Consider the following 25,593-nt stretch of genomic DNA (forward strand, 5'->3'; position numbering starts at 1 on the left):
GCATCTGCTGTCCGGCAGCTATCATGGAAAATGACAAATCAAAAAGATCTTGCTGGGCCTTACCTGCTGGAGTCGGCAGATGTAATGGCAATCAGAGGAGGAATCCTCAGTGGAAGAGTTGTGGGCCGTGGGATGGTCTCAGTATCATTCTTTTTATCCCAGTCAGCCTGTTCTAGCTGCCTAAAAGCCAGAGGGGGTAGCTGGATGTTACGAGATGATAATCTCCGCACAAGATAGGGCTCCATTCCTTGGAAAGAGTCTTCCTCCTCACTACGGTGATGGAGTACTTCTTCTGAAACCTACAATCAGGCAAAAAAAAAAAAAAAAAAACTCGACATCATATATGATGATCATGCACAACCTCTATTTAATTACCCCTGTAATTCCTTTCCATAAACTTTTTTCTTATAAATACTAGCTATATTTACAATCATTATTCAGGAAATGCAAAAGTTTAAAAAAAAAAAAACAAACAAAAAACAGTAAAAATTTTATAGTGCTTAAGTAATCTGCTACTTTAAAAGCAATGAGAAAGCTATTTAATGGAATATAAAGACACCACTACGTAAAATATGCATTTCTACATGTACTGGGAACAAATGTCTACATTTGACAAACTTCTATCCTGCAGTGTGTTTGCTTCCATGAATAGTTTGTATCTTTTGGAAGAAGTATGAATCCAAATAGCAATAATAAAATAAAAGTAGTCAGATATTGCAGCTGTACACCTCTTGACTGAAAACAGGAGGAAACTCACTTTAAATTCTCTTATTAAACTATATTTAAAAGATTACAGCAGCTGTTCCAACTCCCACCTTTCTTCCTGACACACAATAGTATCATGTTAATACGAAGTGATTAGTAGTTAAAACAACCAGTGTAGTGCTTGGAAACAATGAATAAGTAGATCTTCACAAGGTGCGGCTCTTACAAAACCGTAAGGTTAAACATTAGTAAACATTATTTTTAAGATAATAATTTAAAATATTGTTAATATTTTCTAGGTCATGGAACAATGATGCTTAATGTAGGAAGTCTTAAAGCTACTTAAAGGGGAGGAAATTTCATCATAACATTTTCAGAATTTTGAACAAAAGTCTCAATTTTAAAAGAAAATTTGCAAACAATTATTTTTCTGAGAGCACTATTATCCTCAAAAGCCTGTTGTAACAGTAAGAGGACATTTATTTTTCTCTCCATGTCTTACTCAGTTTCTCACCACTTCTTGATAAATTTCACAGCACAGATACTACTGTCCACAACTGTAGCTTTGATAATATTCCTGTGACTAAGCTCAACTTATAAGCAACTCTGAAGATTTTCTACACCATTTATACTAAGAACAAGTAATAGAAATATATAAATAATCTATTTCATCTAAGGCAGATATCAATTCCAAGTCCCAGTGCATTATTTAAGAATAGTACACAGAGAATTTGTCACTGCCAACTAACATTCAAACGTATGGGATGATTGATATGGTATACTACGATAGATTGCTCACATTACAATCACATTACTTCCATTTGCAGCACAGACATGGCCTTCAGTCTGAGCTGTCTCATGAAGGCTGATGCATACCTGTAAGAAAAGTTTGCAGGGCAACGTATCTACTCTGTGCACACAGGGAAATATGTTAATGAACCCTCTTTCATTATGAGTAATATTAATAAGCTCTATTTATACTCAGAGCTTGAACAGTTGCTGTGAGCAAACTATTTCTAATTAAATTTTTAATCATAAAATCTAAATTTATAATTCAGCAATTTTTCTTAATCTAGTTGTAATGTAGTTTAAGAAAACAAAGATTATAAAATTGTACGCATTATCACATGTACTCTGAAGCAAATCCACTGCAAAATCAATCACTGTAAAAAAGCCTACAAGAATTAATGTGTTATAGTCATCCAGGGAAAAGTTTAACTTCAGGCTTGTATTTTCAGTGTGTGCACAGTGAATATTCAAGACAGTTGAATGAATTAAAAAATAATAATGAAATTAATTATAGCTCTGCAAGAAACAAAAATGCTGATATCAGAGCTAAAATTAGTCCATTGCATGAGGCTATTTGATCCACTTCATCACCAAAAAGCAGCTGATTTTGAGGCAGTTTTGAAAAAACATTAAAATCCTTGAACTGCAGCTACTCACTGAACATCTTCTTTTAATGATGCAGAAACTAGAGAGGCAGTGCGTAGAGGAAACTGTCAGGACAAGGACGAATTCCAAACCAGATATTAAGACCAAGATTTTAAGAAATCAAAGGAATAGTATACGTATATCTCAACTATTTGGCATGGAAAATTAAAACAATGTATGGAAAAAAAGTCACCTATTAAGATACAAATACTCAGAGATCTAAATTAGGCAATATTGATCAAACTCATTTTCATTGGCAAAACAAAAATATGCATTGCTGATTTTGTCTTATTTATGAATATAGATGTAAAGAGCATCATGCTTACTCAATGGGGAATCTTCTCCAGTTCTTTACCACATTCCTAGTAGCAAACATTCTTCTGATGTTCTACCTAAACCTTCCAATCAGGGGCCTTTGGTCCTTGTTGTATAGTATGCCACTGTGGAGCTCAAATTTGTTGTCTTTCTCTGCTACTCTTCAAGTAGGTTCCTATTAGATGGCTTTTCCACTCCTTCACAGCAGATTAAACAACTCAGCTCCCTCATGCTCTTCTCACTGACTGTGAGCAATAAGCTCTCACAATCCTTGTAGCCTTCTTTTGGGCATTTCCCATGATCTACTCACTACAGTCAAACTGGCATGTAGTTTGCTATACTGGTTAAAATCCGGCCATCATCTGAAGCCCAAAAGTCATTTTCAGAAGGATTATGACCCAATCAGTGCCTTCCTGAGCTGTGATGATGCTTCAGTTTGTCACATCTGGGTACCAAATTCTGTGCTTCAACATGGGTTGTGTTTTTACCTGCTCATATCAAAATACTCATTACCAGCTGTCAGTCAGATGCTGAGCCATCATTCTCCACCATCTGATCTCAACAGTGGAACTACTCTTCAATACATTTAGCAGTTTTTTCATTCAGACTCGTTTTCCTGACTGAGATAAAAATCAGTGATCTTTTATTTTTTATTTTTTTAGGTAACTGTTGTCTTTCCAGGGAGATTTGTCACAGAAAATAGAAAAGAAAGTCAAGCAAGTTAAGGGACAGAATGATTAGAAGATTTGGAATTTAGGTAAACAAATAAAATCATTCATTCTCATTTTTATTCTTTAGATAAAGTTTTTTTAAATTATATTAGAATTTGCTGCCAAGAGTAGTGATACAGAATAGAGACACTTGGGGATGCAAGGAGACATCCCAAAGAGATAGGATAACTTTATGTTTTAGCAAGAATGAGATACCTCACGCTGTAAACAAAAGCCTTTTTCATAGGACCTAAATTCTATTATTAGGTCTATGAGAAAGTCATAGACTAAGAAGATTATATTTGTGTAGACTTTTGGAGATAAAACAGATAATGTGTATGAATGTGCATACATTTAAAATTCTATCGCTGCATTAAAGACAAGAACACTACCAATAAGATTGACAGAAACAAAAATGGAAATGATTACACAGCATGAAAACACATGAGGTCAAGGATACTTTTTAAAGTTCCTATTTAACAGTTAGGAAAAGTGAACAGTAAGCAGTGGGACATCAAAAGCAGTTGTAGAAGACCTTACTTTTCAGAAATGCAAGAAAAACACAAAAAAAACAGCTGGTGTTGTCCACACTCCCACTGCTATGTGTTGAAATCAAAGCCACACTACATCAGCACATAAGGACATTTCCCCTTCAGCTCTCTTAGCTATAAGACATGAATGTGAAATTCACAGGTTATACACAAATACTGTGTCAATATCTACATCCCAAGACTATATCTGTGGCAATAGAATTTAGATTTATTAATTAATTAGATTAATTAGAATGACCAGTCAATTTTTTTATGTGGCTCTTGACTGTCCATCACTCACAGAACCCAGTTCTGAAGTCATTTTCTAATAAAAATCTCACAATCACTAAATGGCTACCATGGCAAGTCACTGATACACGTTTTGCAGAAGCAAAAAAAACTTATAACTTTGCCAAAATCTACTTCAGTAGAAGGGTAATATAACATGAGATCCTGCTAAGGAGTGATTTCACCACTATGTTTCAGCTTTTCTGAGCTGTAGGCAAAATGTCTTACTTCATCTGAATTGTGCTGTTTGCACACCAGTTCACAGAAGTAACATCGATAACTCAAATTTGCTTGCTTGAAGATCCACTGCATGCTTCTAAAATTCTTTTTATATAACTATTCTCGCTGTTGGTATTTATCTCAGATTAGATTATTTCCTTTAAAATGTTTGTTATACTACTTTTTATTTTATATAGAATATAAAAACATATTTTTCAACAACAGGAAAGCAGCCTTTATCTCTGTTCACATTAGTTGTAGTGTGTTAATAAAGGAATTATTTTCACCAAATTCTGTGTACAAAAAAAAAAAAAAAAAAAAAAAAGTTTCTTTTTTCACTCTGAGTTGGTAGGTTTCATGCTTACAAAGAAGTAAACCTGGTTCCTCTGAAATCAGTAACAAGAAAAAAATATATCTTTTCTTCCAACTTACGCATCTTTATATTCACCTATTTCAATATATAGTAAGGGCATTTCCTGCAGTTTTCTCACTGACCCATAACAAAGAAGCATCCCTGACTGCCTCTGCTTGTCCCTTTGGAGTTTAGTCATCCCTCTAAAACAATTTCTTTAACTGTTAGTGTTTTCATAGATTCTTCCACAATATCAATAGCTTGATTATTCTATTTTATTACCAACCAGCATGCACAAGTAGCTACCGCTTCTGTGGCATAAGAGTGATTTAGTTGTGGGCAGAGAAATAGAAAAATCTGTCTGCAAAGTCATTAAAACTGAAGCCCCCTGATTATGGTTATTACTGAATGCACTTTCTTATAAGATTTAAGAAATACTGTAAGCAGATTCTTATTAAATCATTAAAATATTCCTTTCTTTCACAATAAAAGAATATAATTACGCCTTCTAAAAATATTTCAAACTATAGTCAAAAGTTGAACTTTATAAAAACTTCACATAGAGTAAAAATCTGCCCCTCATAATGCTCTTAAAAATCCTGACAGGAAAGGTGAATAAATTGCTCTCCTATCACTTGCACATGAGGCATAAACAAAAGATGAGCACAAGAACAGTAAAAAAGCACTAAGAAGGTAACAGATACAGGTAAGCAACAGAGTATGGCAGATTTACAGCTGCCTGTGCAGTCTGAAATCAGTGCTCCTATGATTATTTATTTATTACACATTATAAAAGTGCTGCCCTGCACACACCTTTATTTTTCCTCGTTGCTTTTACTTAGTTGCCTATCATCACAACAGCTAAGAGCTTCATGGGACTGAATTCACTCCAGTGTCTATAGTCAAGAGTGTGTGAAACAATAAGCTGAACTGAAAAACAACCTCTCATTTTCTATGAACAATTTAGAAAATACCTGTGGAGAGTGTTTATGCAGAATGGCTTTCATGAGAAAGGACATAAGAGATTCCTCTAGTTAAATTGTAAAAGAATGAATGTGATTAAAGACAAAGACGGTTTATCCTAGGGACGGTCACGAGCTAAGCAGCTGTGGGAAATCAGTATGTGAAAAGACAGGGTATGTAGGCTAAAGATGAAATATGTATCTAGAAGCAAGGACGGCCTAAGGGAAAAGCAAGATGTGTAGCAAGGTGTAGACAAAGTGCAAAGAAAAAGTATCTATAAGACTAACCACAAAGCGTCAGATGAAGTAATGTCTAATTCACCAAATCCTAGCTTAACTTTTGCAATGATGAACTTATTTCTGATTGTATAAATGAGATGCTGTAACACCTAATAAACAGGCTTGTTGACCATGATAGCATTGTAGACTTGTCTCCGCGGTTTACTTCCAACAAATGGTGACCCCGACGTGATAAGGAAAAAAAGGGTGCCACGGGTGAAGAACTGCGTTGGGTGGAGTCCGGATTCACAGGCCCGACGGACGACGAAAGAGCTAAAAATTGGAAGCTCCGCTCTCGAGTGACCCACACAGGTGCGGCTCGACCGACACGTGCTGCCGAAGCCTGGAGGGCTGCCTGGCAACGGTACCGACGTGAGTAAAAATGGACAGGCAAGCAGCATATGATTTATTTTCCGCTTTTCTTAGGCGGAGACAGTTTAAGGGTATAGACTTAGAAAAGGATCTCCCTGCTTTATTGAGCCACGCGGTCTCATATGGCTTTTTTGCAAACCCCCACTTAGTGCATACATTAGAGGAGTGGCGGCGGTATGGGGATAAGTTGTGGGAGTTAGTTTTAGATGATGATAAGTCGGCAAAAAAGATAAGTAAGTTGTGGAAAGCAGTGCATAATGAGTTGTTGATGAGTTCAGCGAAAAAAAAGGGCAGCTCAGGAAGCTCAAGCTGCGCAAAAACAGAATCAAGATTATGGGCTGCCATGGGGCACTAGCGTTCCAAACCCCCCTGTTTTTTCTTCCGTTACTCTGCCGTCTGCAGCCGCAGTGCCCTCTGCACCCCCTCGCGAAGTGCAGGCTGACCTAGCAACGGAGCCCGCAGAGGTCTCCTCTAGCCCCCCCTCTTCGCTGTCCGGAGCTCCGCCGTCCGGAGCCGACTCGGCGCCGCTCCCTGTCTCGGCACCGTCTGTGCCGCAGCCGCAGCCGTCCGGCTGCTCTGAGCTTTCGGTAGCTCCGGAGCTGTCAGTTCTGCGCGGGTCGGGTCCGATCTCTGGAGCTGGGTCTGATTTTGTGGGGACTGTTGCAAGGGAAAGGCGCAAGTTGTGGTCTATGCTGGCAAGGCGCGGAATAGAGGATGGTGATAATGAATTAGTACAGGCAGCGACTGAGAATCTTGCATTTCCTGTTGTTTATGCTCCCTTGCCGCAGGGAGGAGTTCAGGCTGAGATTCAATCTCTAGACTGGAAGATGTTATCACAGTTGCGAGCTACTGTAGGGTCATATGGAGTGACTAGTGAACCGGCCAGGCAAATGCTAGATTATCTTTTTAGTGCACATATCCTTCTCCCAGCAGATATTAGAAGTATCACGAAATTGATTTATACTCCTCATCAGTTAATATTGTTTAATGCTCATTGGCATCAGTTAGCTGTGGCGTCTGCAGCAGTTCAGAGAGGACCAGGAGACCCCTTAGCAGGTGTAACAATGGAACAATTGTTGGGTCTTGGGGCATGGACTCGAATAGAGGCTCAGGCGATTTCTGACCCTGAAGTTTTGCGAGAAACTATGAATTTAGCCAGGAAAGCTATGGATAGTATAAAACTCCGGGAGGAACGCCATTTACATGGGAATAAAACAGGGACGTGAGGAGCCGCTAGGTAATTTCATAGATAAAGTTGTGGATGCCATTAAGAAGGCTAGTGTTCCGGAATATATGCAAGGGGCTTTGATTAAACAATGTGTGCTTCAAAATGGTAATTCCTCAACCCGATCCCTGGTCAATACATTGCCCGGAGATTGGTCGATCCCTGAGTTGTTAGAAAAGGCTGCTTCGGTTCCAACTGGAACCCAGGCATTCTTAGTGAGTGCTTTGCAGAAAATTAGTGAGGGGTTGCAGGAGCAGGCAAAAGCATTTCAGGAGCAATCAAAATCCTCACATACTCAGGTTCTAGCAGCCCTTGCACCCCTCCAAGCTGCAGTCGCTACAAACCCACGCTCGCAGAACAGCCTCCGTATGAAATGTTTCCGTTGTGGAAAAACTGGACATTTTCGTCGCGATTGCCAAGCCACTGGGATTTGGTGCAGCAAATGTCGATCCAACACTCACAACGCTGCTGCCTGCAGGTCGGGAAACTCGAAAAGCAGCGCGAGCAGCAGCCGCGCTCGGACACAAGTAGCAGCTGCAGTATCGGCAACCCCCAACAGCAACAACCCCAACCTGCCACCAGCGGGAGCCTCGGCTTGGACTTGGCAGCCTCAGTAAATGTTACTATTTTGACTAATCAGCCCTATCGGATTCCTACTGGACTATTTGGCCCTGTCATGATTAATGGACAAGCAGTAGGAGGACTGTTATTGGGTAGATCGTCTGTCAGCATGATGGGACTGTTTGTTTTACCTGGAGTAATAGATGCGGACTATCAAGGGGAAATTATGATCATGGTACACACCCCTTACCCGCCTGTAAAAATACTTAAAGGGCAGCGTCTAGCTCAATTAGTGCCGCTGCCGCAGTTAGCAAAAGGACTGACTCCCCTTAAACAAGAGCCAAGAAAAACAGGGAGCATTTGGCTCAACTGGGAAATTAACTTTGCTTACTCTTGATTTATCAACGCGCCCGAAAAAATCGTGCACTTTGCACTACCGTGATCAGAGTATTACTCTGACAGGACTTTTGGATACAGGAGCGGATACATCAATTATCACCCCAGGGGAGTGGCCGTCTGACTGGCCGCTTCAATCTTCAACTACCACAGTGTCAGGGGTCGGAGGAATGACACTGGCAAGCCGAACCCCCATGCTCACAGTGGAAAATAGATGGCAGGAGAGCCACAGCAATTTTTTCACTTACACTACTTCCACCTACGGTATCCTGCCTTATCGGCAGGGACGTGCTGGCTCAACTGGGTCTTGTTCTTACCAATGAACACCCTTTAGTATAATGGCCATTGCTTGGACTTTCCCACTACCACTTACATGGACTACAGAAACTCCAGTCATGGTTAAGCAGTGGCCACTAAAAAGGGAAAGTCTTCAGCAAGCACATCAACTTGTGCAGGAGCAGTTTGCCCAGGGGCATTTGAAACTGTCTACTAGCCCTTGGAATACTCCGATATTCGTAATCAAAAAGAAATCTGGAAAATATCGTCTATTGCACGACCTAAGGGCTGTCAACGACCAGATGGAGCCCATGGGGGCGCTACAACCCGGATTACCCAACCCTTCTATGATTCCCGAGAATTGGCCCATCCTCATCATCGACCTGAAAGACTGTTTCTTTACAATTGCCTTACACCCCCAGGATACAAAACGTTTTGCTTTTACTCTGCCAGCGATAAATAGGGGAGAACCCGACAAGCGATTTGAATGGACAGTGTTACCACAAGGAATGCGTAACTCCCAACCATTTGCCAGCTGTATGTCGACGCAGCACTGCAACCGTTACGCCGAGAAATGCCGGACACTATTATTTATCACTATATGGATGATATTCTTCTGGCTCAAAAGGATCCATTCACAGACTCTCAGATTGAACATATCAAAGCAGTGCTGGCAACCTCCTCTTTAGTTATAGCTCCTGAAAAGGTACAGAAATCCACGCCCTGGAAATATCTGGGATGGCAAATCACCAATAAGCAGGTGAAACCGCAAAAATTAACCATTTGCTACAGACATTTCTACCCTTTAATGATGCACAAAAACTCCTTGGAGACTTACAATGGCTAAAAACCAATAGTAGGTCTCCAAATGTGCTGCTAGAAAAACTGCTGCCCCTGCTGAAAGGCACGGACCCTTGCACCCCAGTGACTCTTATACCAGAACAAAAAGGAGTGCTACAAAAAATTTCAGACTGTATTACCAAAGGGTTTCGTTTCCCGCATGGACCCTACAGTACCATTGACTCTTACCATTTGGAGCAGCGATATGCATCTCCTTGGTGCAGTTACTCAGCATAAAAGAAAACGGGGGAAAGGGTCCTGGAGTGGATTTCGCCACCTCTTCAAAAACGGAAAACAATAACCACAAAAATTGAAAATCTGGCAGCAGTGGTCAAAAAAGGCCGCATGCGTATATTGGAAATTAGCGGTCTGGAACCACAGACAGTTTATCTTCCCATGGAAAAAGCAACGCTAGACTGGTATTTGCTGAATTCGCCAGATCTAGCTGAAGCGCTTTTAGCCTTGGGAGCTAAAATAGAAACAGGTCCACTTGTTCCACGAGCATTGCAATGGATCGGTGAATGGAGCTGGATTGGCGTGCCTTTGCGAAGGGACAAACCCATCTCGGAAGCTGTAACTGTTTACACTGACGCTGGGAAAAAGACACGCAAAGCAGCTATTGTTTGGCAAAAGAAGGGAATTTGGCAGCAACACACACTGGAGGCGGTCCCTGAAGACAGTTTACAAACACTAGAACTTCTTGCTGTAGTGTGGGCTGTTTCTAATATCACTGAGCCTTTGAATGTGGTTTCAGATTCTCTCTATGTAGTAGGGGTGGCCTCAAGAATTGAGGATGCAATTGTTAAGGAGGTTCAGAACAAGCGATTATATGAGTTATTTTTACAACTCAAGCGAGCCCTCAGGAACAGAACAGAGCCTTACTCCATTATCCATATCAGGAGTCATAAATTAAGCACGGGTTTAGGAGAAGGCAATCAGAGGGCAGATCGGCTGGTATCAGTTGCAGTACCAATGTCACAATTTACTCTGGCAAGGGAAGCTCATGCTACCTTCCATCAGAATGCCAGAGGACTGCAGAGGCAATTTCAGATCTCTCAAACAGATGCTTCTGCCATTGTCAGAAGCTGCCCAGTCTGTGCAAATCACAACAATGGAATGGGTCTGGGAATTGGAGTTAATCCTAGAGGTTTATCAGTCAATGAAATATGGCAAATGGATGTTACCCATGAACCCAGTCTGGGAAGGTTAAAATATGTGCATGTCACCATTGACACCTACAGCAATTTTATCTGGGCAACAGCTCAGGCTGGGGAAAGGGGCATCCATGTAACCCGACACCTCACAGCATGTTTTGCAGTCATGGGAGTATGCAAACAGTTAAAAACAGATAATGGTCCTGCCTACATAGGTCAAAAGGTTCAACGTTTTCTACAACAATGGGGTGTTAAACATATTACTGGCATTCCACACAATCCACAAGGGCAGGCAATAGTTGAACGAGCAAATAGCACCTTGAAAACTTATCTCAAGAAATTCTCAGAAATTCAGGACATGCAGGAAAGGCTTGCTAAGGCACTGTTTGTATTGAATCATTTATGCATAATAGGATCCTCAGATTGTCCTGCAGCCGAAAAACATAAGTTACAGAGCCCAGAATCAGAGAAGCATCTTGAAGAAGAAATGTGGGTTAGGTATAGATGCTTGAAAACTGGGGAATGGAAAGGCCCTGCAAGAGTGCTTTATTTAGGGCGAGGCTACCTTTGTGTTTCAACCCCTACAGGTTCTGAGTGGATTCCTGCTCGTTGGACCAAGCCGGTGACGCCATCGCATCCCGGAGAGCACAGTGAACCTGGATGACTGACTACAGATCGGTGACTGCAGAAAAGTTGGAAGAGTGTCTCCAGCTGATTGAGGAGCCACTCCAGACCTTCATTCGGCATGTTCAGTCAACAGTGACTCAAAATTTCTATGGTCCATATATGGAACTGATACATGCGTTGGTTAACATACGAGGACTGATTCCATCTAATAGATATTACAGGTGTTGGGGATGTGGTGTGCGTGAGCATCAGGCTCAAGCGTTGCTTCTTTGTGGTGGTTGTGGAAAATTGGGTTGGTACCACCAATCAGTCTTTTACATTAACCAACACTATCTGTGGTGCAGAGAGTGTGATAAAACCTGGTGTGCAGAAGACCAACCGCTAGATTCAGAACCGGAGGATATTTTATCAGTGACCCGTCTTTGCTGGGTGCTTAAGAGATTCGCTCAGAGAGCTCGAGCTGCTAGGAGGTCTCGCATCATAAGCTATCAATGCGGCGGTACAGTCAGAGCTCTTGGGGCCTAACAGCCCTAGGAGTTCTGGTCTGGCTGCAATGCTGTGGTGCATTTTGGGCCCCTCCGCAGCCTAAGGAAAACGTCTGGGTTACGTTAGCCAACAAGACGGGTCAAGATGCCATATGTTTAGCATTATCATCTCCTGGCAATCCTTTTTCTACCTGCTTGGTAGGCATACCTTTGGACACTCCTCCATGTCCAGAAGGTGTTCTGCCTTGCCAATCAAAAGGTACAAAGGGCTACGCAGACCATTGGGATGCATATATACCACACTTTCCTGTAGCCCCTCTAGAACCACAAGAATTAGAAATTTTGGGATCAGTAAAAGCCGATTGGTGCATATATTTTAATTGGACCGGCAGTTATCGAATTGGGCCTGACAGATCAAAAATCAAACCAAGAAGTGTAAATTCTAGCCTGCTTGTATATAGAAATCAATCAGCATGGTGTAACTATACAAGCACCAGTATATCTGTTTCATCTAACAACCCTATAACATTGCCCTATGGAGTGTTTCTGATATGTGGGGATCGGGCTTGGGCAGGAGTCCCCTCTAAGATAATAGGAGGACCATGCACATTAGGTCGTTTAACACTGCTTACTCCAAATACTTCTATGATCCTCCAAATTCACAGACAGCATTCTAGAGTGAAAAGGGTGACTCATGCCTTTACCCCAGACTGTAAGGATAAGGTACAATTTTGGTCTACAACAGGAAGAATATTTGCCTCTATTTTGTCAGCTAATGTTGCCGCTGCTAAAGCATTAGCCATGCTAAATGGTTTAGGCTGCTGGCTAGCAAAACAAACGAATGCCACCTCAGAGGCATTATCTCAACTACTGATGGATGTGGATTCAGTAAGGCATGCTACACTCCAGAATAGAGCAGCAATTGATTTTCTATTACTAGCACAGGGGCACGGATGTGAGGAGTTCGAAGGCATGTGTTGTATGAACTTATCAGACCACTCCGTGTCTATACATAAACAGATACAAACGCTGCACGCATTAACTAACCGTTTGCAGGTGCAATCTGGTTTTGGCTCTTGATGGACTGGCTTAGAAGTTTAGGTTTAGGCCCCTGGCTTACTTCTCTACTACAGCATTTGATTACAATCGGTCTGGTACTGATAGCTATCATATTAATAGTTCCTTGCCTCTTTAAATGCTTGCAAAATGCACTAATGAGAATGGTTGACTCAAAATACAATGTATCCTTGGTCGTCCAAAAAGAAAACGGGGGAAATGTGGAGAGTGTTTATGCAGAATGGCTTCATGAGAAAGGACATGAAGAGATTCCTCTAGTTAAATTGTAAAAGAATGAATGTGATTAAAGACAAAGACGGTTTATCCTAGGACGGTCACGAGCTAAGCAGCTGTGGGGAAATCAGTATGTGAAAGAGACAGGATATGTAGCTAAGATGAAATTAATGCTATCTAGAAGCCAAGACGCCTAAGGGAAAAGCAAGATGTGTAGCAGTGTAGACAAGCTGCAAAAGAAAAGTATCTATAAGACTAAACCACAAAGGTCAGATGAAGTAATGTCTAATTCACCAATCCCTGAGCTAAACTTATTGCAATATGCATGAACTTATTACTGATTGTAATAAATGGGAATGCTGTAAACCTAATAAACAGCTTGTTGACCATGATACGCATTGAGACTTGTCTCCGCGTGTTCTTCCAACCAAATAACCCAGCTGTTTTGGAACATTTCACATCAGCTTGCTCTTCACATCACAGTGACAAGTCAGAAAATAATAAAAAAAAGTAACTGGACAGAAGCTTTGCTGAAACAATTTATTTGGTGTTACATAGCTCTTTATTAGTCTAACCAGGAGTAGAAGTAAGTTTTCTCTAAGACAGGAGTGTACTAGCTTAATGTTCAATAACTTTCACTGTAAGCCTTTCAAAGTTTTTCCTTAACCTCTGTCAAGTACTGAAAAAAGCAGGAATACTACAGTTAACACTGCTTCACTTTTCTTACTGATGCCTACAAACAGCACTCACCTACAAGGAGAATCAGAAATCATGGTTAAGAGAACATGTGATTGTTCTGTAATCAGCCCTGGTGAGGCCTGACCTCAAGTACTGTGTTCAGTTTTGGGCCCTGCACTAAAAGACATGGAGGCTATGGACTGTGTCCAGACAAGCGCAATGAAGCTGGTGAGGAGTCTGGAGCACAAATGGGGAGTGGCTGAGGAGCTGGGATTGTTCAGTCTGGACAAGGCCCAGGGTAACCCCTATCACTCTTTATATCTACCTGAAGGGAGGAGGTTCTGGTGGGGTGGGAGTCAGCCCCTTCTCCAGCATAACCAGCAATAGGACTAGAGGAAATGGCCTCAAGTTGCACCAGGGGATACTAAGGTTGGACATTAGGAAATACTTCTTCAAGAGAGTGGTCAGGTACTGAAATGGACAGCCCAGGAAGATGGTGGAATTACAGACCCTGGAAGCGTTCAAGAAGCATTTAGATATTGTATTGAGGAACATGGTTTAATGGGAGATATTGTTGATAGGCAGACAGTTGGACTGAATGATCTTAGAGGCCTTTTCCAACCTTGGTGATTCCATGATTCTATGATTCTATCTTATTATTTATTTCATACAATATATTCTGCATGTTGTAAGTATAAAGACAGCAATAAAGCTGATATAGATAATTCTGAGTCTGCCTAATTTTTTGCTTCTTGGCTTTCTATCCCAGTGCTTTTTCTGAAAATTTTGGAATGTAGTATTAAATATTATTTCTGAAAAGCACAGCACATTTTCATTCTAGGTAGTGACAAACACTTAATTCTTCAGATAAGCCAAACATTTAGATTGAAAACAATAAGCACTGACATGCAAGAAACAAAACTCAATAGAAGTGGTATGTTGTTAGCTAGTCTATTATTTAGACTGGCTAAATAATTTATCTAGCCAATGTGAAGCAGACACTTTTCCAGTGGCTCCTCCAGATATTTGGTATGTGGGAAAACAAGAGCTTTACATAGTAGAAATAGCCATCCAAAATGTTACAGAAAACATTGACAGTAGTATCATCTTTGTGAGAAAGCATACATGCTATGTCCTGTTCCTCCTTCTCTGCCCCAGAGAAGGCAGAGAAGTTCAGAAACAGCTTGCTGAAATAGCGTAGCTGATCACATCTGCAGTAACAACAACAAATTAAAAGCTCTGGGGTGCTTCAGCACAATGTACTTCCCACAGAAACGTTTCTTTCTGACATGTTGATTTACCGACCTAAATTCAGCTTTTTGCCCTGCTTCCACAAAACCCACTTCCGCTATGCACGTTTATCTTCCTCACTCATTTTTGGTTTTATCTTTCCAAATCTTTTGCTCTGGTCTGGTTCTTGAATTCCATCAGATAACTTTATTTTCTCAACATCAGTAAAAGGGCTCCCTGAGCCCAGGAAGGATGGGGTAAGGAGACTGAAAAATGCACAATTGATTTCTGTTGTTAGCTTTGTCATCTGCGCTGGGTCAGGCTGGAACAGAATTAATTTCCTTCATAGCAACACATATGGTGCTATGTTTGAGAACTGTGACCAAAATAGTGTTGATAACACTCTGACGTTTTAGCTGTTGCTGGCTGAACAGTGGTTAGACAAAATCAGGGCCTCCTCTACTTCTCATGCTGTGCCCCTAGGGAAGATGCACATAAAGCTGGAAGGTGATACAGCTAGGGTAGCCATACAGAATCAACCTCATGTGCTTACATAGCGTATGTATCATGTCCATCAGTAAAAGCTCTGAGTAAGGAGGAGGAGGGCAGCATCCAGGATCACGGTACTTGTCTTTCCACATCACAGTTATGAATGCTGAAGTCCTTTCCAGCGCAAAACAAGACTGAAGAATACCCTTTAATTTATTTTCCAAAGTTTTGAATTATGACTGTCCCCATGCGGATTTTCATAAGGGTGGCAACAGATGCATCTGAGGTCTGAAGTATGAGAGAACAAAGCTATTTCACCGTCAAGATTACTATCATATTTTAATCAGTGAAAATAGAATTGTTAACAGGTGAAAGATCTTGGGTTGGAACTGTGAAAATAATTATCCTGAGAAAGACAACTGATGTTCTCCAAACCCGAAGCTAAACATTTCTTTTGTCATAAGGAAATTAAAACAGTATTCTGTAAAGAAACTGTTGGGAAATCATAAAAGTTAATGCTGCCATTAGAACAAAACCACCGAGAATGCCAGCTGAGCTTTGGGAAGGCACGAATCTAACATGCTGCATAATGTAATCCAATACCATAACTGCTAATAAAAACAAACAGCAGGGAGTTTTGCTGCTGACATTTCTGACCTCTGAGAGTGTACACAAGAGAAAGGAAGTTCTTATAAGGTGTTTGATAGTGAAATCCATCAAATAGAACATTTTTTGCTTTCTCTTTTTATGTTAGAGGTCTGAGAGACTCTCCATTAATCCATGCCCTGTAACCAATTAATTGAATTCTAGGACATGACATCCTTTTAGATACCAATTAACCTACTTCAGCTCTTTTGGTATAGAGCAGACTCCAGGCTGGGTCGTTCAGAGTATCTGCCTCCTTATTCCACTTCTTTCTTAAGTCTCTCTGCTAATAATGATGAATCATTTGCTGGCTAAGTTACAGCTCATGAGATGATTTGCTAGCCTTCTAATTAGCAGGTATGTTTCTTAGTTCTTATCAGTAATTGCTCATTAGTAGGCATGGATTTCTGTGCAACACAAAATGATTGCAATCTAAGGAACAAAAGTCAGTCACATATCATAAGCTTGCAGGAAAAATAAAAACAGCTGGAGAGAAGGCAGAAAATAAACGACCCTTACATGGTAATATGGATTATTTTGTTGTTGCCATTTCACTGCAGACCTCCTAGCAAACTTAACAGGATTATCTATTTGTCATCTACTTTAGCTTTTTCTGAAAAGCTTCTTTTGAGCAGTATCACAGTGTGCAGTTTTGTAGAGCAAGTTCATTAATCGTACCTAACCAATCCACCCTTACCCTCCCATCCTTTCCCATCTGCTGCTTAGTGATGTGAATCAAATGAGTACTGACATCTTAAAGCTTATAGATTCTCTACCAAGATCAAATGAGGAGATTCTTAAAAAACAAACAAACAAACAAAAAACTCAACAAAACACTGCAGTCACACTTCAAACAACTTCAACATGCCAGCTCTGTGCTCTAACAAAGAATACTAGTTGGTACAGCTTCATAACCTCATTGCTTGGACATGCATTACCATGTCACAATGTACTTCATGCCCAGACAACAGAGTTCCAGAAAGTAGATAGGTAAAAATAATCATCTTTGTTTGTTTGTTTGCAGCCCAAAGGCACAATGAGTTGACAAGAGCCAGGGCCGCAATGAAAACTCATGTTAGAGGCTTGACACATGAAGGAAATAATTTCTGCTAATGAATAATGCCGTTGTTTTTAGTCCACCTACAGTAAAGCAAGGTGGTTAGCTTCAGTCAGAAAACAGTCAGCTTTAATAAATTCTAGCTACTTCTGTAGCAAATCATTCTCTCATTTGGATAACTTTTAATGAAAACTTCCCAAACTAATTTTATTTATAAATTTACTTGGAGTAATAATTATTTTATATGTTAATAGAAGCTGATAGCGTAATATTTATAGTAAATTAATGTATTCAACTAGTTCATCTGACCAGATAATGGGTAAGTGCCTGTCTGTTTTAGATGCCAGCAATAAATTTGCATGTCACAGAGAGACACAGAGTTGAGAGTAATATCTTGATTTTCTTCTCTGCCTTACAATGCAGCTCTTTCACTACCACCATATCTGAGCTACTACACCTGCAGAAGTGATATAATAAACACACTAATAGCTACACAAGGATTGAGATCCACTAGCTCTGTTTATTAGTACAGCTATTTTAGATCTAAATTAAACTCTTTCAGACAGTTCTCTAGTTTAGATTCTTACATACTCTCCTCTTATTCCTCAACAATAACCATTTTAATACTTTGAAAATATGACCTAATGGAACTGTATTAAACCAGTAAAATGTTCTTGCTCTGGATTATTTAGTTTTTATTAAGGAATAAATGAGCCTATATTATTCTCATACAAGTTCAAGATTGCATTTCAGCATGACTAGATTTATTGCTGTTCACTGTTTGCACTACAGAAAAAGAGAAAACACTGATGATTCATATCCTTAACCTCATAGTTAAACACACTGAAATTCTATACAATCAGGATCTGTTCTTTCCTTTCTCTATGACGCACATATTTTCAGTGGGAAAAACACCTCTAAAACGTGATCAGAATAAACCTTTTGCTGTTTTTTTCTTTAATTAGTTTGAAATAGTTACAGAGTTTAAAACATGATTATGTATCTCAGCTAAGAAATATTAATGTACATGAGAAAATGAACAATTCTTACCGACTGTATAGTTAATTAGCTGTAGGAGGTGGAATTGTTAATGGTACGAAAAATACTCATGTTTATTTCTGTTCTATACTTAGATGGACAAGAATGATTTATTCAGAGCAAATGAAGAGGAAATATTTTACAGGTCCATAGAATAGACTGCTTTTTGTATAAAACTTTACTTCAGTAGATCAAATTATTTGCAAGGAAGAAAACAAAACAAAACAAAAAAATTAAATGAATAAAAAGTTGGCAGACGCCATTATCTCCTCTAAGATCAACAAATCTTGGAAAGCAAGGGAATCCTAAAGAACTGGAAGACTAATTCTTATAAGAGAACAGTTACTCAGATTCTAACATAACAGTAAGCCTACCACCAGCAAAAAAGAAAACAAATCACATTTATGTAAAATAATTTAAAAAACAAAACAAAACATAACAACATCGTGTGCCCCGGTGGCGCAAGTGGTAGGAATGCCGCGTTGCAACACTGGAGGCCCTGGTTTCAAATCCCCCCTGTGGCGCAAGTGGTAGAAGTGCCGCACTGCTACACAGGAGGCTCGAATCCTGAGGGGTTGGACTCGATGATCTCTAAGGTCCCTTCCAAACCGCACGAGACTATGATGATACTATGATGATAAATATATAAAAACTAACCAGTGCAATCAACCTTATAAGAAACAGATCTCAATAAATATATATATATTTGTTTTTGAGTGGCGTTGTACTTCTACATGCAATAGAGTTTGTAGACATGAAATGATGATAAAAATAATGTTATATGAATACTGCCTCTGAGGCAGATAGTCACAAAATCACAGAATCACAGAATTATCAAGGTTGGAAAAGTCCTAGAAGATCATCCAGGCCAACCATCACCAGTACTTCCCAGTTAAATCATATCCCCCAACACAACATCCAAACGTTTCTTGAACACTCCCATGGTCGGTGACTCCACCACCCCCCCGGGCAGTCCATTCCAGTGCCTGACTACCCTTTCCCAGAAGTAATACTTCCTAATGTCCAGCCTGAATCTCCCCTGCCGCAGCTTGGAACCATTCCCTCTAGTTCTATCACTGTCTACATGAGAGAAAAGGCCGACCCCAAGCTCACTACAACCTTCCTTCAGGAAGTTATAGAGAGCAGTAAGGTCTCCCCTGAGCCTCCTCTGGGGAGGAGCAATGTGTTGAGCTCCATTCTTAGTTTGCTATGTCCCAAAGGTACAAAATCCAGGGTTTCAGCCTCAGGGTAGTGCATTTACAACACTCTCAGCACAGGTATTGATTTATTATAGGCTTTTCTAACTTTGCATTATTTGAGCCAGAAATTTTCCTACAAGTTTATATATATATATATTATATATATTATATATATATATATATATATATATATATATATATATATATATATATATATATATATATATTACCATAGATGAGTATTTGCACAAGGTTTCTGCATGTATTCAGAGGATGTCTGCAGTTAGTGAGATGCCTAGCAAGGAATAATAAAAAAGAGAAACATTCCAAAAGTGAAAACTAAGAACAAACAAACAAACAAACAAACAAACAAATCACTCTCCTCCCTTAAACAAACAAACAACTAACAAACTAATTTATTCTCTGTCATGGTGATGTTAAAATTTCCAAATTTCCAAATTTCAGATCAGCTTATACACTGAATTTTCTGTTACACATACATTGAAAAAAATCTGTGTATCAGGCAGCTTCTGGCACCTGTACGAATATTCCAAAAACATGGGCACAAGATTTATCCTCTTAAATGCAACTGAGAAATCAAAAGATGAAGTCTAACTCATACTAGCCCTTTAACATTGATATTTTTTAAAAAGATCTGTTTGTTTATTCTTACCTAATGTTCTCCTTCTAGCCAAGTACAGGTAGATCATTAAGAATACAAGAAAATAATTGTTTACGTTAGAAGGACAAGTGTGTCTTCTGTTGCTTTTCCTAAAGTAAAATGTTATATGGCATCACATATGTCAAATCTTTGCATATGAATTAAAGCTTTAAATCAGATGCTCTACTTAGCAATAAATGCAACTTCATGACAGAGACATAAAAGAGGAAGCTAGCAAAAAACTCATGTCAAGATTTTTCCTTCATCTACAGCAAAGTATTGGACAGTTCTTCCATGTCATTTGTTTCTCAAAAGGGAAAATTCATCTTTTTAAAACCTAGTCCAGACATAGCACTGAGTGTAAACTTTTTTTGAGAAGTCTTTACCTACTACTTTTGAACTTCAGAAATCAGGTATATCCACTTACATAATCACTTAGGCACACACACTAAACCTAGATTCAGTCTCTCAATATCTTCAGTAAATATTAGATAGTTATATTTTTCAGGCTTAGGTATTCTCAAGTTTGCAAAATCAAATCAACTCTTTCTGAACACTGAGGAGGTGTCATTGAACATTATCATCAGGGAAAATCTGATTATTCTCCAGTAAATCTCAGACTCCAGGACCCAAGATTGTCTTTTCCTCTAGTTGTTTTGTTTTTTCAACTTCATAGATATGGAACTATCAAAAGGTGTATACAATGTGCTCGCAAACTGCTCTCCAGTATTTAACGACCACTTTAGTGCACTTACAAGGAGTTAGTTTACCAACTATGGTAAACTAAGAGTCTTACTTCCCACTTGTCAGAAGATAATGGTTTTTGCAGTCCGGAAAACCAATCATATCCTGGACTGTATTAAAGAAGCATAACTAGAAAACCATTCTGTGATTCCACAACTCTGATAACAGAATTCCTAATTTCAATTAAGTAAGAAGGTAAAATTACTGCTATAATAGAATCATAGAATGAAGTAATGATCATCTAGTTTTCATTTAATCTTTGCAAAGATTTTTGCCACTATACTAAAAAATCAGCACGTTCTGCAAAAGTCTAGCTGAGGAAAAATATGGACAAATAAAATAAATTTTCATTCCAGAAAAGTAGTTCCATTTTTATCAATCACAGCCAACATAAGCTTGGAAATTTAGCTACCTGAACAAGAACAAAAGCCATAAATTCTTCTCTGGAAGTCGGTTTTATTGGAATCTGTTTTCTGATTTACATGAGAAGATATTTTTTGACTTGAAGAAAATAATTCTACTACTTCACTTTTTACATAGATAATATGTAGCAACCACTAGTCAAAAGTATGTAGAAAGTCATTCCAAAAATAGTCTTTTTTAAAGTATTGAGGTGCTTGAGGTTATTCACATGCTGTTTTCTGGATTAACCTGAATTTTTATTCCCTCCTTCTGAGTGTAGCAGAATAATAAAATAATGTTCATAACTTCTAAGGAAATAATACATTTTAGAGAGATAGAAGAACAATGGAATAAAATTTCACATCATATAAAAGAAAGGTCACTTGAGTGATTTTGAAAAACAGATGGCCACTTTGAGCAGCGGGCTAGTATTGCACCAGTAGGGAGAAAAAATAGACCATGCGAATTCATTTTAATACTACCATTAGCCTGCTGTCCTCAAAATGCTTAGGAAAACTGCAGTAGAGAAAGGTCAGGAGTAAAAGCAACACACCTCTCAATTTCATAGATTCTTTCTTCTTTCAATCAACATTTCCTTAGGGAGAGGTTGCCTTCAGTTTGTCCCGTACAACTGTTGTTGGTAGAAATTCATTGTTAATTCCATGAAATCATTCACTTTTTTTGAATGTGTCTATATCATTTCCCTTTGCACTCTGTGTAATTTTTAGTTCTGCAGTTATACCTTGTGTTAAAAAGCCACTACCTTTTTCTTTATAACAGCTGCCTGGTAATTACTTTGTCCTGTACACGTTTCCTGGCAATCTTTAGTAGTCCATTTGAATTTTTTTTAAATTTCTGATCATTGAGTTGGTTTCTACAGAAAAAATCTCAATGTAATGCCCAAGTTTCTATTCTTAGTAGTAACCTGTCACTAAAAAGGGCTTATTAAGAATGGTTATGTTATACTTCCTACCTATGTTTGTCAGTACTACTTTTGAAACATACTAACATTAATTTAGTACAATTATTTTTGTAGTTTATGCAGCTTTTGTTTAATAGTAGCCTTTGCTTTTCAGTACATTGCCTTGCAAACAGATACATATGAAGCATTCACTTAAAACACGAGAAAGAGAGTCCTAAGTATGTTCATTGTGTAGAACATTCACAGAGAGAGAAGAGCAAAGATTTGACAACTTTTGACAAAAAAGTCCAGGATAATCATAACTGAAAGATTAATCAGATCCTGTACTTTTGTACAAAATGTTTAAATCTTCATAAATTGATTTCTTGTCAGATGCTTGAAGTAACTTAAAATATCGACACCTCTTGTGGTAACTTGAACACAAGTTCTGTCTTTACATTAACAAGGTTTTACAGTACTCTGCTATGCTACAGAGTAAGATAACCAAACGTAACCAGTGGAATGAACCTTTCTAACACATTAAATGTCATCATCTCTGTATGTAAGATGACAGTCAACCACCGACATAATCACATGTTTCAGTCACCCACAAAGAGTTTAAAGTAATCAGCTTACATTTCATTTATGACAGAAAGGTGCTAATGAATTCATAAAGGCAATAGCCTCTTTTCTCCTTTGAAATTGGAGAGAACCATGGCTCAATAACAAATGTCTTTTCCTAAAAGTTCTTCCTAAATTCATGCACACAAATTAATATCCAGATTTTAGCAGGGAAGATACAGAAGTCCTGTTGCTAGTTAGTCATAATAGTGCCAACCATAGTAAACTCAGAGCATTTATTCACTTAAAAACAGTTGAGTCAAGAGAATTACTAACTACTGATTTGTTCTACTTCTTGTTGCTTCATTTTTGTTTGCTTCATTTCCGATATTTTTCTACTATCTTTCTTTTTCTAGGAAATTTTATGCAGAAATTAATTCCACTACAGTAAAATGAAAAATCAATGAAAGACTGTTATGGAAAAGCAAAAGGAATTATTTTTACACTTGAAAGTACAATCACGATTTTTAACATACAGACATACTAAAGTCTAAAAGTTGCAAAATTTGTCATGTTCATGCACAGCTACATTATGATAAATATCTGATAGAAGAGTACTTTAAAAAGAATGCTTCTCAGATCAGCAAAATCCTTCTACACTGTGCTTTCCTACACTAACTACTGTTCAGAATGTTCATTCCCATGTTATATCTTGCGGAAGCAGTTCTTCAGGTCTTTTTAATAAAATATATTAAAAATATTATTTTATATCACCATCTCTCATGATGATGGACTTTGCTAAACTATAGCTGTGGCAAAAAGCAGTTGTATTTTGAGTACATTTGAATTTCACAGTGGTAAAACATAATTTTTCTTGATTACATATCTCCATTTGGTAAACCTATAAATCTATGAGCCAGCATTAGTAATAGAGTGTGTTTCCCAAAGAGCACCAACAGTATATATTTCATCCAGACTCCAGTCCACTTCTTGCCCAGACTCTTTTTTAAGGAATTACCATGGTGTTAGCTGTCCTGGTAGTAGCAGCAGAATGTTCTGACTGACAGTTTTTCTCAGTTCTCAGTTTTCTCCCTCCTTAATGAAGTGGATACAAATGTGGAGATTGTTCTGCTGGATTTCCCAGTGATGGACAGGATATATGATACTTTTGAAGCCTCTTCATTTTAAAACTTCTGTTGCCCTTAGAAAGTAAAAGCTGTATCTGCTATATTTCACAGTATCTATATAGAATATATAGATATGTTATATAATAGAAAAACCTATGCACATAGCAATTCTGAATATTCTACTGATAATTTCATTTTGGAGTAAAAAAATCATCATTTTACATACTTTAGCAAGTTTGTTATTTTCACTTTTTTTTTAATGATGTATTTCTACATTTAGATTTTGAGGGGAAAAAAAATGCAAGTGCTGTTTGTTGATATTTAAGTTAAAACAATCATTTACAGAAATGTAAGATTCAAATAAAAGCTCAGTGTCCCATTCTGAGTAAGAACCTATAGCTAAACTGTTCATTTACATGAAACTTCCATTTATTCTGTAGCATACAAATTTGTTTCATTCTTTGTTTTATTCTTTAGTGTATAGATTTGTTTTTAGTATACAAATTTTGTGCAACCAAAAGTCCTCAGTTTCACTCCTATCCCTTTAATCTCTTTCAAACCCTGCTACTTCTTTGCTCTGTCAAACTGTATGTAGTTTTATCACTTATGGTGTATTCGATGACCCCAGAAGCAAGAACTTTTCAAAGGAAAAACCTTTAGAACCAAATCTGTTATTCTTCCAACTGCTGCTGCTGACTTTCTTCAATAACTACTGTAGCTGACCGGAGAAAAAAGCTTTGAAGTTTTAAATGTACTAGGAATAGAGTAGTTATCTTCTTTAAACTTTGGATGAAACCCAACTCCCATAGCTCGCTCATAGCTTTGCCTTCACAGTAGCAGCAGTATAGCAAGAACCATTTCAGCTGAAGCAAAATTTTAATTGCAAGAGCAAGTATGTACTCAAACAACTGATAGGTATTTTCTTTAAGGTTAAACTCAGGCTTAAATATGAGAGGCTTATTTAACTGAAACATTAACTGAAAAGCATGGAGACATCATCATATAATTTTTCCATTGCATAGCTTTAGAAGATTGACGGCCAATGCTCATATATTTGTAAACTCCTACACTGGTGATTCCGAACAAAACCAAAAAATAATACATGGCAAATGTGAATTGGAAAAAAAAAGAAAAAAGAAAAAATCTATGCTATGTTCCTCAAAGAAACAACTTGGTGGAATTCCCATACTTGCTCAGATTTAGAATCAATTTTATGGCTAGATTTACACTTAGAGTTATATCCAAGCGCCAAAAAAAAAAAAAAAAAAAAAATTAAAAAAAAAAATCAGAAGCAGAAAGAACCCTTAAAATATTCAGAACAGAGGAAATTCTAGAAATATCACTTGATCTTAATACAAAAATTACATAAACTCAAAGACATGTAGCCCTGTATCCTTTCCTATTCTTCCTCTAACCTGTGTCCTAAGGACGAATTGCTCTAACCCTAAATATTAATCCAGATTATAAAAGGCTGTGAAGTTATTAGTATCAGCAGTAATTTCAACAAATAATTGCACATTCTATTTATGCATTATGGAAAACAGTATTCCTATTTACTTTTGCATATATGATGTCAATTTTATCTTGTGCCTCTCAGGCTCTTTTTCTATCTCTAGAACAGACCAACCTTACTGAAATATCTTTGTAGAAAGCAGTTCATTTTTTTTTTTAATGATGTACTTTCTAATTTTAGTACTTAGTAATGCAATTAATATCAAGCTAACATTTTGGTTTTTTTCCTCACACTGGCTGTGTTCATTACCTTTTCATAATATAGCCCCAGCTGTTTAATATCTTTTAGAAGATGAGGCAATCAATATTTCATATGACATCTCATGGTC

General features: G+C 38.2%; 1 protein-coding gene across 1 annotated transcript in view; it reads right to left on the reverse strand.

Moving 5' to 3' along the window:
* PDE4D (phosphodiesterase 4D) overlaps positions 1-25,593 on the reverse strand; it is a 559,900-nt gene that overhangs the window by 391,372 nt on the left and 142,935 nt on the right. Inside the window, exon 3 of the mRNA XM_015848747.2 lies at positions 64-299. Within this exon, the coding sequence (XP_015704233.1) occupies positions 64-299 (236 nt within the window). The remainder of the gene's footprint in view (positions 1-63; positions 300-25,593) is intronic.

This window comes from Coturnix japonica, chromosome Z, assembly GCF_001577835.2.
Source record: "Coturnix japonica isolate 7356 chromosome Z, Coturnix japonica 2.1, whole genome shotgun sequence".
Taxonomy (NCBI): domain Eukaryota; kingdom Metazoa; phylum Chordata; class Aves; order Galliformes; family Phasianidae; genus Coturnix; species Coturnix japonica.